Source organism: Dipteris shenzhenensis, chromosome 6, assembly GCF_047967505.1.
Source record: "Dipteris shenzhenensis isolate YYH24624 ecotype China chromosome 6, Dip_SZ_1.0, whole genome shotgun sequence".
NCBI classification, from domain to species: Eukaryota; Viridiplantae; Streptophyta; class Polypodiopsida; order Gleicheniales; family Dipteridaceae; genus Dipteris; species Dipteris shenzhenensis.
Window position 1 is genome coordinate 10,515,902 of NC_141601.1, and position 15,303 is coordinate 10,531,204.

A 15,303-nucleotide genomic window follows, 5' to 3' on the forward strand; every position below is an offset into this window, starting at 1 on the left:
CATTAAAATATCAAGAAGTAATCTGTGGTAGAAAGGTTAGAGGGAAAACTAGCGAAGATATTTATAGAAACACTATCCGAAAGAAACACAAAATAGCAAAACATTCATATCATCTATTTTGAATTCTTCCGGCCCTCCCCCACTGCTCCGCCTCCTTGCTCCCCCCCCCCCCCAAAACACAAACACACCTCCACTGGGTTCACCTGACATGGCATGCTGATTTCGCAGTCTGACGTGGCATGGGACACATGGCAGCCCATGCAGTGGCACAGGCACATGGAAGCCTGTGGGGACATGTGAAGGGCAACCATGGCTCCACTTGCCACTTCAGGAACTCCAGCCCCCCATGCAGGCCACCAAATTCTATTTGCCCACCTTGCCAAATTTGGAAGACGCCCCCCCCCCCCCCAAGGGGTGGCCCGCCCCCGTATTTGCACACTTTCAACCCTTGCTGGTGCACTCCCGTCCTTTCCCCACATAGCTCTGCAGCAACAGCCTTTCCCAGCAGCTCTTTTCTCAACACATTCCTGCAGCAGACCTTTGCAGCTCCATTCTCCATGACACCTGCAGTGGCCCTCCTCTGCAGCAGCCACAGCCCCTGTAACAGCAGCTCTGCAGCAGCAGCCCTGTGATAGCACCTCAGAGCAGCAGCCTCTTTCTGCAGCAGCAGCAGCCCCTACAACAGCACCCCCACAGAGGCAGCAGCCCCTGTAATAGCACCTCCACAGCAGCAGCTGCTGCTTCTTGCAGCAGCCTCTTTCTCTGCAGAAGCTCCTTCTACAAGAGCTCCTGCTACAGCTTCTTTCTCTGCCAAAATTTCTTCTATAATAGCTCTTCTCCTACAGCAGCAGCTCCTGCAAGTTGTCTTTCTCACAGTCCTGCAGCAAAACACTCCCTATGCAATCCTACTCCCTCCAACAACTATACCCAAACTTCAAGGCAAATCTGTTTAGCAGATTTACACTGTTTTCAGCAAAACTTTTGAAGTTGCATCAGAGAGCTAGAAGCACACAGTTAGGCTAAATCAGAATCTATTTTCAAAGCATTGGCTAAAGTATTACTTTGGCTAAAGTATTACTGATGTATGGAAAATGTCATCCTGCTTCAACATGTATCCACTTGCTTGGTACTATTTCTTTTTGTTTTTCAATAGTATGCTTATTAAGAAATGAAATGTTTTCCTTCTGTTCAGTTACGAACAATGGGGACTAGGTCTAGCATTTGAGGGTGGACCCCCTTGCTTGGGGTTATGGGCATTAGTGACCCACAAGAGTGATGGCCTCTCTTTGAGAGGGACATCTAGAAACCACACCCCACCTGAGTACCCAAACATGGGACCAATCAAATGCACAGATTGCATACCGACCTAGGAACCATTCAAGAGAATGTTCCCTGAGCTTTGGGTGTGGGCCTGGCAGCATGCCAAGAGTAATGGAGATACAAGATAAGACGACAAACAAATGAGCTCAGTATGGCTCAATTATGACCTTAGAGTACGTCAATAGATAGTCTAAGCTGTTAGGAACCCGTGTGTGCGATCAGAATTAAATTCTGACAACTTTGAAATTTTAGAGTTTTTGGGAGTGACGTGGCAGCTGACACGTGGCAGACTGCCACTTGGAATCTGAGCTGGCAGGTCAGTCCACCTGTCCCACACATGTGGCAACATGCATTGCAAGTGGCAGGGCATGCAGGCCAAGTGTTTGGCCCCAAATCTGGTAGATTTAGGGCAAGTGGTGGGCTGTCCTCTTTGGGACTGCAGCCCACCAAAAATCTGGGACAAGTGTACACCTTCCACTCTAGGCCTAGGAGGGGGGCTGAGCCTATAAAAGAAGACCTCTCCCCTTCATTCCACACATGAAAATTTCGTCACTTTTCTTCTCCCTCCTTTTAGATGATGCAGCAGAACCTCTCCAGCTCCTTGGGTGCAGCCAGCTTCTCCCCAGGCCATTCTCTCACCTCAGCAGCACTCTCTCTCTACAACAGCACATTCTCTCTCTACAGTTCCAGCCCCTCCTCTCCAGAAATCTGCCCCCTCTCAGCTCTTCTGGAACAGCAGCAGCATCCTCTCTCCTTCACCTAGCCTGGAGCAGCCACAGCCCCTTTCTCTCTCCTGCTGCAGTCTTTCTCTCTGTACTGCAGAATTTCTCTCTCTACTGTTCCAGCCCATTTCCCTTGCAGAAATCTGCCTTTCTGTGCACCTCTGGAACAGCAGCAGCTCCTCTCTTACATCTCCTCCCTTGGGATCAGCATAGGCACTCTCTCTCTACAGCTCTTTCTCTCTCTAGCCTACAGGCTGTTTTTCTAAGCTGTTCTCATTCCAGCCCCATTTCCACACTCTCCTCACCCAAGGTAGCTTCAGAGGCATCAACGACTTCATCTACAAAAGGGCCAAGTCACGAAGGGAGCCTGTACTGTCAAGTTTATCTCATTTACAGCACTATTTCATGTTGTTTCTACTATCTTTCTAGAATCTAGTGTTTGTCTCTAATGTTGGATGTAAGTGGTGATTGTTGCAGGCTTCTTCCTTGTGGATTGGGCAAGCCAAGAGCTGAAACCTGAGCTTGGAGTCCTCCTTTTTGTTGTCTACCTTGTACATATGCTCTTGAGTCTTGTATCTAGGTCCTAGGTTTTCACTGAGTTCATCAGTTTGGAAGGTGCATTGCACCTTGGTCTTGTATCTCCATTTTCAAGAATAAAGTGAGCCTGGATAAGGGGGGGGCCCCGTCTTGGCCCCTCAATCATATTGCATTCTCCAATGATGTCACTTTGTGTTTAAGCTGTATAAGTCTTAATTCCAGCTTAATTGCAAACTCTTAAGTTCAAGTATATGTGTTTGGCAACTCGCAATCAACTCATTCAAATGCCTCTGCAAAATCCATTGTTTGAATTGATAGAAAGCACCGAGTAGTTTACATTGGTATCAGAGCTTAGGCAGTGGTCCTGTACTCTGTGCTTTCTCTTGTTGAGTCTCTCCTTCATTGAGTTATCTTGTCATCATGGCAGCCAATGGACCTGACCCTCCTCCTAACCTGCATGAGTTGAGTGCTCTCTTGGCAAACATTGCTCAACAGGTTCAAGTGTTGGAAAGCAGCCAAGCAGGAACTCATGACATAGGGCCCCAATCCCAAGGAAGAGGCCGTGCGGACAACACCAACTCCAATAAGGAGGGAAGATCATCCTCTTCTTCTCCTCCTTGAGGTAGACGGCGTCATCGGAGTCCATCTCCTTCGAGACGTCCACGGAGACGAAGGTATGCAAAGCATAAGGTACCTCTTGGAGATAAGCTCTTCAAGTTTACCAAGTACAAGGGAGAGGACAAGCCCGAGGTCTTGCTGGCCTGGATCCGAGACCTCGAGTATTTCTTTGAGGGGGACGAGTACGAAGACAAGGCGAAGATCCGGTTTGCCGTCCTGCACATGCAAGACCGTGCTTCACTTTGGTGGGCAGCTATGGTCAACACTGGACAGCAAGCCCACACCTGGAAGCACTTCAAGAAGAACTTGATGAGGCACTTCCTGCCTAAGGAGTTTAAGAGAGATACAATGGTGCAGTGGGACATCCTCCGCCAACGCCAAGAAGAGAAAGTCAGTGAGTATGTTGATCGTTTTTGGGATACTTTGTTAAAAGTTCAAGCATTCAGTAGGAAGGATAAAAAAGAGCAGCAAAGGAAGTTCTTTGCTGGCCTACGGTATATCGTTCAGCATGAGGTGGACATTGCCACTCCTACTTCTCTCGAAGACACCATCAACATCGCCTTGAAGGTGGAGAAGAAACAATCTTTCTCCAACAAGCGGAATGGCAGCAGCAACAAGCGGAAGTCCCAAGGAACAAAAGGGTAAGGAGACAGCAAAGGACGCACCAAAAGAGCAAAAGTCAGCCAGCCAGCCTCCTTCGAAGAAAGCAGCCCGCACTTTCAGCTCATTGTCTCCACAACAGAAGCAAAAGTATTACTCCTAAGGGCGGTGTTTCAAGTGTGGCGATCGAGGCCACAACTTCTACGAATGCCCTCAAGCTGCCAAAAACAACAGCAACAAAGAAGCAGCCCTCAAAAAGCCAGTTTTGGTAGTCAACAAGGTGGAAGCACCTCCAGAAAAGGGAGCTGTAAACGACACCCATAGTTTGTTGAAAACATGGGGTCAGGTAAAGGATCAATCCGCTTTGTTTTTGTTCGATAGTGGAGCTACTCATAACTTTATTTCTCATGAGATGGCACAGAACTTGAGGATAGCCCCAGAGGATAAAGGAGAAGCCTTGGAGGCAACTGCAGCCTTCAAGAACCAAGAAGAGAAGGTGTACCCCATCATCGGCAAGCTTCGGGTACACATCCAGGGGTACTTGGATCATCTACCCTTCATGGTGGCACCACTTCAAGGATCAGATGTAATTCTCGGCATGCCCTGGCATAAGCAAGTCAACCCCCGAATCGATTATGTGAAGAATATTCTAACCCTCCAACATAAGGGTAGAGATGTGAGCATTACAGCGGGAGTTTCAGGAAACACCATTCCTATGGTAAGTCATGCACGATCTCCCAATTTGCTTAAGAAAGGAGTATGTTCTTTTCTAGTGTTTGTACGCGATAAGCAACCAAGTGAAGAAAAGTCAGATCCTCTCACAAAAGAAAGATTAGATTTCCTTCAGGAATTCTCTAGTTGCTTCTTTCACCTCCAAATAGACCCCCATATAGAGTTAGTCAATCTCAACAAGATGAAATCTTCAAGCAAGTCCAAGAACTCTTGGACAAGGGATTGATCCAACCCAGTAGTTCTTCTTTTTGCTCTCCTGTCTTACTAGTCCAAAAGAAGGATAAAACCTTCAGGATGTGCATAGACTATAGAGCCTTAAACAAACAGACGGTTAAGAATCGTTTCCCAATTCCTCGTATAGACGATATCTTTGATCGTTTAGGAGGATTTGAAATTTTCAGCCGCATAGATCTTAAGAGTGGCTACCATCAGGTACGAGTTGTACCTGAGGACATTCCGAACCACATTTGGGCTGTATGAATATATGGTAATGCCATTTGGCCTTACTAATGCCCCAGCCACGTTCAATCGACTGATGGAACGGTTGTTCAGGAACTATAGACAGTTCACTGCCGTCTTCTTTGATGACATCCTCATTTTCAGCAAGAATGAGGAAGAGCATAAGGAACATCTAAAGATTGTATTTCAAATCTTAGCTGAAAATGCTCTTTACATCAATGAGAAGAAAAGTGAGTTCTTTCTTCCTGAGATTCACTATCTTGGTCACATTATCTCACGAGAAGGTGTCAGTATGGACCCAGCCAAGATACAGACAATTGTAGAGTGGCCTGACTTGAAGAATGCGCATGAGGTAAGGTCTTTTCTAGGCCTATGCTCATATTACCGAAGGTTTATTTGGCATTTTGCTGAACTTGCAGCCCCTCTACATGATCTCACTAAGAAAAATCTAAAGTTCAGATGGACCCAAAAAGAAAAGGACTCTTTTAATGCTCTAAAGCATGCCCTGACTACAGCTCCTGTACTTATCATTCCTGACTTAAGGAAACCATTCCTAGTAGCAGCTGATGCCAGTGGCGATTGCCTTGGGGCTTCTCTTACCCAGGATGGTCATGCTGTGGCCTTTGAAAGCCACGACTAAGAGATGCTGAACTTCATTATGATATCTATGAAAAAGAACTCTTAGCTGTAATTCATGCTCTCAAACTTTGGAAACATTATCTTTTAGGGATAGATTTTCTTGTAAAAACTGATCATGAAAGTCTTAAATATTTTCTAACTCAACCTTTGATCAGAGAGAGACATATGAAATGGTCTACCTTTCTGCAATCATTTCATTTTCAGATACAATATACTCCTGGAAAAGAGAATGTAGTGGCTGATGCCCTTTCTCGTAGACCACGGCTTCACCATATTTCAGTTCCCTATCATGATGAGCTAACAGCCCTCAAAGAATTCTATGAGGGAGATGCTGATTTTGCTCAGCCATGGGCACATTTGAAAGATGGAGGCACCCATCATGCCTACCACATCAGGGATGGCTATTTATTCATGGAGAACAAACTATGTATCACAAAGCAGCTTAGATCTAAAGTGATGGAGGAAAGCCATAACCCACCCTATGCTGGTCATAGGGGTATTGTGGCCACCTTTTCAGCCATGGATAAATTTTTCTACTGGCCTAACATGAAAAAGGACACTGCTGCCTACATTTTAGCTTGTCTCGCATGTCAAAAAGCTAAGTATGAGAGAGGAAAACCCAAGGGTTTACTTCAGCCCCTACCCATTCCTGAGAGACCATGGGAACAAATCACCATGGACTTCATTACAGGAATTCCCAGGACCAATCAAAATCATGACATGATTTGGGTGATAGTAGATCGATTCAGCAAGCAAGCCCACTTCATTCCTTGCATAAAGAATCTCAAGGCACCTGAAGCTGCCCATTTATTTATTAGACACATCTTTAGACACCACGGCATGCCCAAGTCTATAGTATCAGATAGAGACTCAAAGTTCACTAGTAACTTCTGGCAGGCTTTGTTTGAGAACCTTGGAACTCTTCTAAGTTTCTCCTCAGCTTTTCATCCTCAAACGGATGGCCAAACTGAAGTTACGAATAGTACACTCTTGGATTTGCTGAAATTTTATGTGCATGACCAGCAAACCTTTTGGGAGAAATTCCTTCCTCTTGTGGAGTTTGCTTATAACAACACAATTCATTCCTCCACTGGAAAAGCTCCTTTCGAAATTGTATATGGTAGATCTTTACCAACTCCACTCATGCAAACAAAAGAGAAAATCTTTGCCGCTGATCAATTCGTGGAGGATTATGACTCTGCTTATGCCACGGTTCGAGCAGCCATTCAAAAGGCACAGGAGAAACAAAGAGCAGCTACAAATAAAAGACGGAGGGCGTTTGCAGTGAAAGAAGGCCAATGGGTCTTATTGAAATTTGAGAAAGCCCGGTTAAAAACCAAAGTGGGCAAAAAGCGCATCTACTTCAAGCTATCCTTTCGATATTATGATCCTTTTCAGGTGTTGCAGGTAATAAATGATGTCTCGGTCCGATTGAGACTTCCAGAGCATTGGAAGATCCACAATGTCTTCCATGTAAGCTTGGTGAAACCCTTCATTGGGGAACCACCTCAAGAGCCCACACTGGACGATGCACCTGAAGTAGAGGACACTGAGATCTTGTTGATCCCAGAGCAAATTATTTTGCATAACTTCACTACGGGACGTCGAGGCACGACTCGCAAAATGTACCTTTTGAAGTTCAGAGGGCTCCCATCCACCGATGCCCAATGGGTGGACAGAGCTACATTTTAGGAGTGTCCTGAAATCCTGGATGCTTATGAGGAAGCATTTCAGTTGCGGACAACCGAATGAAAGACGGAGGAAATGTCATCCTGCTTCAACATGTATCCACTTGCTTGGTACTATTTCTTTTTGTTTTTCAACAGTATGCTTATTAAGAAATGAAATGTTTTCCTTCTGTTCAGTTACGGACAATGGGGACTAGGTCTAGCATTTGAGGGTGGACCCCCTTGCTTGGGGTTATGGGCATTAGTGACCCACAAGAGTGATGGCCTCTCTTTGAGAGAGACATCTAGAAACCACACCCCACCTGAGTACCCAAACATGGGACCAATCAAATGCACAGATTGCATACCGACCTAGGAACCATTCAAGAGAATGTTCCCTGAGCTTTGGGTGTGGGCCTGGCAGCATGCCAAGAGTAATGGAGATACAAGATAAGACGACAAACAAATGAGCTCAGTATGGCTCAATTATGACCTTAGAGTACGTCAATAGATAGTCTAAGCTGTTAGGAACCCGTGTGTGCGATCAGAATTAAATTCTGACAACTTTGAAATTTTAGAGTTTTTGGGAGTGACGTGGCAGCTGACACGTGGCAGACTGCCACTTGGAATCTGAGCTGGCAGGTCAGTCCACCTGTCCCACACATGTGGCAGCATGCATTGCAAGTGGCAGGGCATGCAGGCCAAGTGTTTGGCCCCAAATCTGGTAGATTTAGGGCAAGTGGTGGGCTGTCCTCTTTGGGACTGCAGCCCACCAAAAATCTGGGACAAGTGTACACCTTCCACTCTAGGCCTAGGAGGGGGGCTGAGCCTATAAAAGAAGACCTCTCCCCTTCATTCCACACATGAAAATTTCGTCACTTTTCTTCTCCCTCCTTTTAGATGATGCAGCAGAACCTCTCCAGCTCCTTGGGTGCAGCCAGCTTCTCCCCAGGCCATTCTCTCACCTCAGCAGCACTTTCTCTCTCTACAACAGCACATTCTCTCTCTACAGTTCCAGCCCCTCCTCTCCAGAAATCTGCCCCCTCTCAGCTCTTCTGGAACAGCAGCAGCATCCTCTCTCCTTCACCTAGCCTGGAGCAGCCACAACCCCTTTCTCTCTCCTGCTGCAGTCTTTCTCTCTGTACTGCAGAATTTCTCTCTCTACTGTTCCAGCCCATTTCCCTTGCAGAAATCTGCCTTTCTGTGCACCTCTCGAACAGCAGCAGCTCCTCTCTTACATCTCCTCCCTTGGGATCAGCATAGGCACTCTCTCTCTACAGCTCTTTCTCTCTCTAGCCTACAGGCTGTTTTTCTAAGCTGTTCTCATTCCAGCCCCATTTCCACACTCTCCTCACCCAAGGTAGCTTCAGAGGCATCAACGACTTCATCTACAAAAGGGCCAAGTCACGAAGGGAGCCTGTACTGTCAAGTTTATCTCATTTACAGCACTATTTCATGTTGTTTCTACTATCTTTCTAAAAACTAGTGTTTGTCTCTAATGTTGGATGTAAGTGGTGATTGTTGCAGGCTTCTTCCTTGTGGATTGGGCAAGCCAAGAGCTGAAACCTGAGCTTGGAGTCCTCCTTTTTGTTGTCTACCTTGTACATATGCTCTTGAGTCTTGTATCTAGGTCCTAGGTTTTCACTGAGTTCATCAGTTTGGAAGGTGCATTGCACCTTGGTCTTGTATCTCCATTTTCAAGAATAAAGTGAGCCTGGATAAGGGGGGGGGCCCGTCTTGGCCCCTCAATCATATTGCATTCTCCAATGATGTCACTTTGTGTTTAAGCTGTATAAGTCTTAATTCCAGCTTAATTGCAAACTCTTAAGTTCAAGTATATGTGTTTGGCAACTCGCAATCAACTCATTCAAATGCCTCTGCAAAATCCGTTGTTTGAATTGATAGAAAGCACTGAGTAGTTTACAGAAACAGTGGTAAATGTGCAAGCATCTTCCCTCAGGATTGGAGAGCCCTTGGAGCCTTGAGCACCCCAGCTAGGATATCTTTTGGGACACTGTTTATGTAGACTTACTGCTCAGTCTTGAGCTTCATTGTCATGTCTTGTACATAGCTCCCGCAACAGTCAAGTCCTTTCTAGTTTGGTCTCAAGTTTGGACGGTGTTGATAAGATTTACTTCAACTCCTTGGTCTTGTATCTCATTGTAATAAAGAAGAGGATCTTGTCTTGGCCCCTTAATCACGTGTTCATCTTTTCTCAAGCAATATTGTACATTTCATCTTCTGTCTTGCAAATCTATGGAGTGGAGGGCAATATTCTGCAATCTTATATAAAGCAATCTTTCCCCTTCCCCTTTAAGAGAGCAAGCAGAGGTTTCATCCCACACATCTTTTAGAGCAGATTCTCGTGGAGGTTCACCATCTCCGTGTGCAAGAGACCAAGCAACAAAGATGCATTCATAACCTTAGCCAGGTCATACGGCTCCATAAGGAGCTCACTCATTTACGGTACCAGGTGGAGCAACGCCCTAGCCATGGACCAGCAGTGGAGAAGTGGATAGCCACCATGCAGTTGGCTATCGAGGACACAATCGGTTGGTGGATGTCGAGAAACAAGAGCCTGCAAAGGCCACCATACTTGAGCTGCAGCATAAAGCCAACAAGCCTCTCAACATCAGAGTCCCGTGCACCTCCACCAATTCCTTAGCTGTTGTGGATGCCACTAGTTTCGAGACCTCCACTTTGGGGGTCCACGAACATGGCATCAAGGGATGCCTAGTACACATGTCAAGGCCCTGATCGGTTCAGCCATTGGTCATCCCATTTCGATACACCCAAGCCGCCCAATGTCTTGCAAAGGGCTTTTCTAGCCCCTTCATAACCGACAACCCTTCAGGCTGCCCCTTCAGGGCTTTTATAGCCCCTTGACAGTCATGAAGGGCCTTTTTTCCTCTTTCCGTCCCTCCTTTTCCTTTTTCCCCCTTTGTACCCGCTCAAGCTACCTTACCAGCCAAAACATTTCCTTAATGCCTCCCCCCTTCTTCCTTTTTTGCTAGCAGAAGCAGCTCTCCATTTGAATTTGGAAATTGTGATCTAATTTGTGACTTTTGGTCTAGCCAAAGGGGCTCTCATGGCAGCTTCCTGGACTCCCCTAGCCATTTGGATCTCCCGTGATAAGAGATAAGCTCTCTGCTGTTATCAAACAAAAAATTCAGCTTGGATGGCCACGCTCTTGCTTGGTATGCTTCCGAGGAACTACAAGGGTTTTGTCACGACCATGATTGCAAGCTAACAGTGGGCACCAACACGTTTGAAGAACTAGTGCCACTCCTACTGCTAGAAGAGACTCAGGAGAAGAAGTTCGTGGGACTCAGTAACAAGGCCTTCCATACCAAGGGAAAGGTGGAAAGGCCAAAGAAGACAACTCCAAAGGTGACAAGCTAGATGAAAATGGAGACAACAAGAAGAAGAGAAACCGAGACAGAAAATGTTTCTATTGTGAGGAGCCAAGCCATATCGGAAAGGATTGCCAAAAGAAGAAGGCAGATCAAAAGCGGAAGGAAGGTGACAAGAACAAGACGAATCAAAGTTGAATTCAGCTGACATGGTGAAAGAGGAGTTCTTTCTAGGCATCAAGCAGTTCTTAGCTCATACGGTAAGTAGTGTAGCGATGGTGGTACACAGACAGTGCTGCATCCAAACCAATGTGAAACGACAAGAGTTGGTTCAAAGAACTATGGCCTGCGCAACTAAAATTAAAATGCAAGGCTGATTTTCCAAACTTTGCATCTGTCTTTGTCATATCTGAAAAACTTGCGAAACAAGCTTTCCTATTCGTGACTTCAAATCTCCTAAATACATTTAAGTGCAGAGTGTAGTAAAATCAAATGTTTCAAGTAAGACAGCAGCACATTTCACTCTGAGAGGAGCTTTAAAACTTTATGCTGGAGAGGAGCTTTAAAACTTTGTGATTGGTATAACTGCCACCGAATCATAGACTTTTATGAAACTTCCAAGCTGCACAAATGTTCCAAAATCAAAACTAGCATACATCTTTGCTGTACGTTAACCTCTCCTAGTAGAGATTGCAAATAAACTTTTCACATGTGAAGACAGCATTATTTGAGCATTTGTCTACATACGAAATGACAAAATTTTGCTGGAATTTTAACCAAAGAATTTCATCCTCTGAAGAGAGAGAGCTACCAGTATTAGAGGTATGAACCAAGGGAGCTTCTCTTAGTTATAAAGCAACTAGATTCAAAGCTGTGTGTGTGAACCGTGAATCAAACAACTCTTAAGAAGAGAGCTTAATGTAGATTCCAATAGCACGAATTGTTTCATGTAACTCCAAAAAAAATAAACTCCAGTTTGATTTTAAGGCAGCTCTAAAAGAAAAAAAGATTTATCAGTCTTCATTTGAGTTTCATAGAGAGCACCAAGCTGTAAAAGAAGAAATGAAACAACACAAATGGCAATCAATAAGCAAAGACCTTCAATACGACAGCATTTGCACGTAGCATCATCCTACTTGCAATTCTATTCACAAAGTAAGTCCATTACCTCTCGAGGATCTTCTTGTGACTTGTCACGTAGCACAAACACATCCTTTTGACGGAACGCTGCATTATCATCAAAATTCATTTTTGCATCGGCAGCTACCATTCTACCATCAGAAGTCTCTGCCAAAGGATTGATCTGCAAATAGCGAACAATCTTCACACATGCCCTTCACAACTTACGGCTTGGAACAGCTATTATCATTACAATGAAGAAGCACCAAAATTCAACTAGTTGCTATACTCACTTCAAGAAGAGTACAATCCTTTTCAGTAAATAGCTTGTACAAGTTCTTGATTTGTTCAATTGCTGCACTTTTCTCAGAAGCCTTCAGATTCAGTCCCTCAACCACTTTAGAGGCTTCTTTATCTGTAATGCCTGTCCATATATCCACAGGAACCTGGTCCCTTCCCCAACGTATAAACATCCCTTTCAATACATTCCTTTTGGAAAGAAAACGGAACAGCTATGAGATCCTGGAATAAGCAACACTAATAAAAACATCAGGCTTCTTTCCAAACTCTATGATACCAATCAGGATTTTTTCAAGATCCGAACCTTTATGATCATGTCAGGATACTTCTCAGCAAGGTCCTCAATGCTGGTTCCACCTTTGCTACACGCAATTATAACCTAAATAGATACCATACATTAGAGTTACCAGGGAATAGCAACAAACTATTAACAAACTGACCATATTGATTCAAGCTTGTAGCAGGAAACAGCCCCATCGACATTAAAAACTGTCCTATGCCAGATAAGGGGTATCCAAAAATACTAATCAAGGGACAAGGAAGATTTTCCATGAGACAATTTCGTTGATTTTCTTGTGCACACTAAACAAAACCGTATGCAAGGCACATGGCAACCTTTCACAATATTGAACATAAAAGCATTTAATAATACATAAATCTGGATAAACCTATGAGCATGCCCACCTATGAGCATGCCCAAAGTCATTTGGTAAAATAAAAGCAAGTTTTTAACCTTATGATAGTCACAAGATTAAAAATTATCAGCTTGATCATAGCAGAGACTTGCTACTCTGGCATCTCCATTGGTGTCATCAGCCGGTGTAGAGTCTAGACTATTGTATAAAGGTATGTACCATGCATCTATAGACCCACACAGGCATGCAATTATATAAAGGTTTTCGTTTCACAGTTACACGCATGGCCATGTATTTACTTAAGTCTTACAGCTCTTGCAGACTATTAATCAGAAACAAACGAAATCGATCACAACAAAAAAGGAGACATCCCGATGTTGACAAAAGTGAACATGAGTAACTGTAACAGAAAAAAAAAGTCTTACAGGGCCGGCACTTGCACGGTCAAGTGCAATGGCGAAGTACATCTCATTTACGAGGGAAAGCTTCTCACATAGATAGATCTGCCAACAAGTTAAAGGAGACAGTCAGATGTGCAACTCCATCCAAGCAAATGTTGCATTGAAGAATAATATATATCTAGAGGAATCCAGGAACATGCCAAACTTATGCTCTAAGAACACATGCATAGTGCAATTTCAATCCCATGATAGTCACTCATAAGGTTGAAAACCATAAACTCCATCACGCATAGCAAGGACTAGCTACTAGCCACCCCACTAACATCATCATCGCCCAACATTGGGTATAGACCATAGTAAAAAAACATATGCTCTCACACACACAAATCCACACGCCCACACATACTTGATCATCCATTTATACAAAGGTCTTCGAACTGAGTTTCTACTAGTACTCCGAAAGCGAAGGGCAGACTTAGCCATGAGAAAGGCCAGCACTAAAGGAGAAGGCTAATCAAAAAGTAGTCCACATTCTCTTAATTTAAGCTACAACTAATTATGAAGACTACATGATTTCATTTTAGTCTCTCCCAAACGAGCATCTAAGCAAAAAAAATGCTTAAGAAAATCTAGCTGATAGGACAACGCACCACTTAAGATAGAAAGAATTTATCACAATATTAGCAAGCCAAGAATGCACATAAGAAAGAAGTGTTGGGTGCGGGAAGCAATGGTATGGGAATGGAGTGCAAGATAGCAAACAAAAAGATGAAGGAACACAAAGTACTTGCAAATGGATAGTGAGAAAGTACAAAGGGGTGGCTTATATGGCCCTAAAGTCAACCATATGGTTGACCAATGAAGTCAACCTAAGGATTGACTGAGTACTAAGACTAGCCTACAAGGCCATACTGAAGTATCCTGGATATATCTGAGGTATACCTAGAAACTGTAGCATGGTTGCACATATTCGGCCAAGATGGATATAGCAACCTATGACAATACAGGGAGATCAACAACATACCGTATGACCAAAAAAACGTGTTTTGGGGCATCGAAACGCACCGAAACCTATGACACTACAGGGAGATCAACATCATACCGTATGACCAAAAAAACGTGTTTTGGGGCACCGAAACGCAATGAAACATTTCTAGTGGAAACGTTGCTAGAAAAGTTTCGTCGAAACGCGCAAAACATGGCTGCCTCGGGCGAAATGCCTAGCACAAAAGTCGACGTGACCGGACTGTTCCGCACTGTTTTTGGCGAAGAATCTCTTGGTTTTGCTGATGCAGCTCCTTGCTCGCCTCCATAGCTCCCTACTCTACCCTCCCTTGCTAAACCCCTTGCTATCCTGGCCTATACCCTCTACTTCTACACCTCTACTCTCTCCTACCTCTCCAACCTCTCCTCTACCTAGCCTCTCCTCTTTCCACTATGTATGTGTGTATGTAAGGTATTTGTGCACTGTGTTTATGTAATATATGTATATATTTCATATAAAATACATATTTATAGGCGTTTCTAAACGAAACGTCGCTTAAATTCTAGAAACACGTTTCTAGAAACATTTATTGTGACACTAGTGTACGCATGTCGAAAAGCCTCAAACTTGGGCCGTGGTAGAGCCTTCATGAAGAGGTTTCCTAAGTTGTCCTCTGTGAGAAAATAGGACAACTGTATGGTTCCAACTGACAGTCGCTCTCGAACATAATGATAATGAACATCAATGTACTTTGTGCACGCATGAAACACTGGGTTTCTCGCAATAGCCAAAGCTCTCTGGCTAACAGTGTAGATGGTAGTAGAAGCTGGCTGGCTGGCTCATGGAGCCAGACACACTCTATTGTAGCTATGAAGGCTGCCCTGTATTCAGCTTCACAACTGGAAGTAGCAACTGTAGGCTGCTTCTTGCTGGACCATGAAATGCATGAAGATCCAAGCATGAAACAGTTGCCACTGTGAGAGACTCTCGTGTCATAACAACCTGCCCCGTCACTGTCCATGAAAGCATGTCCTGTATTCAGCTTCACAACTGGAAGTAGCAACTATAGGCTACTTCTTGCTGGACCATGAAATGCATGAAGATCCAAGCATGAAACAATTGCCACTGTGAGAGACTCTCGTGTCATAACAACCTGCCCAGTCACTGTCCGTGAAAGCATGCAAGACCAATGGAGACTCATCGCCATAGAACAGTC

General features: G+C 44.4%; 1 protein-coding gene across 2 annotated transcripts in view; it reads right to left on the reverse strand.

The window, feature by feature from the left end:
• The window catches only part of LOC147900767 (ATP citrate lyase (ACL) family protein), a 50,140-nt gene that overhangs the window by 1,876 nt on the left and 32,961 nt on the right, over positions 1 to 15,303 (reverse strand). For both annotated transcript variants that reach the window (XM_087375619.1, XM_087375620.1), the window contains exons 6-9: positions 13,127 to 13,204; positions 12,371 to 12,445; positions 12,060 to 12,212; positions 11,816 to 11,950 (exon numbers count right to left, since the gene is read on the reverse strand). In XM_087375619.1, coding sequence (XP_087231745.1) covers positions 11,816 to 11,950; positions 12,060 to 12,212; positions 12,371 to 12,445; positions 13,127 to 13,204 — 441 coding nt within the window. The remainder of the gene's footprint in view (positions 1 to 11,815; positions 11,951 to 12,059; positions 12,213 to 12,370; positions 12,446 to 13,126; positions 13,205 to 15,303) is intronic.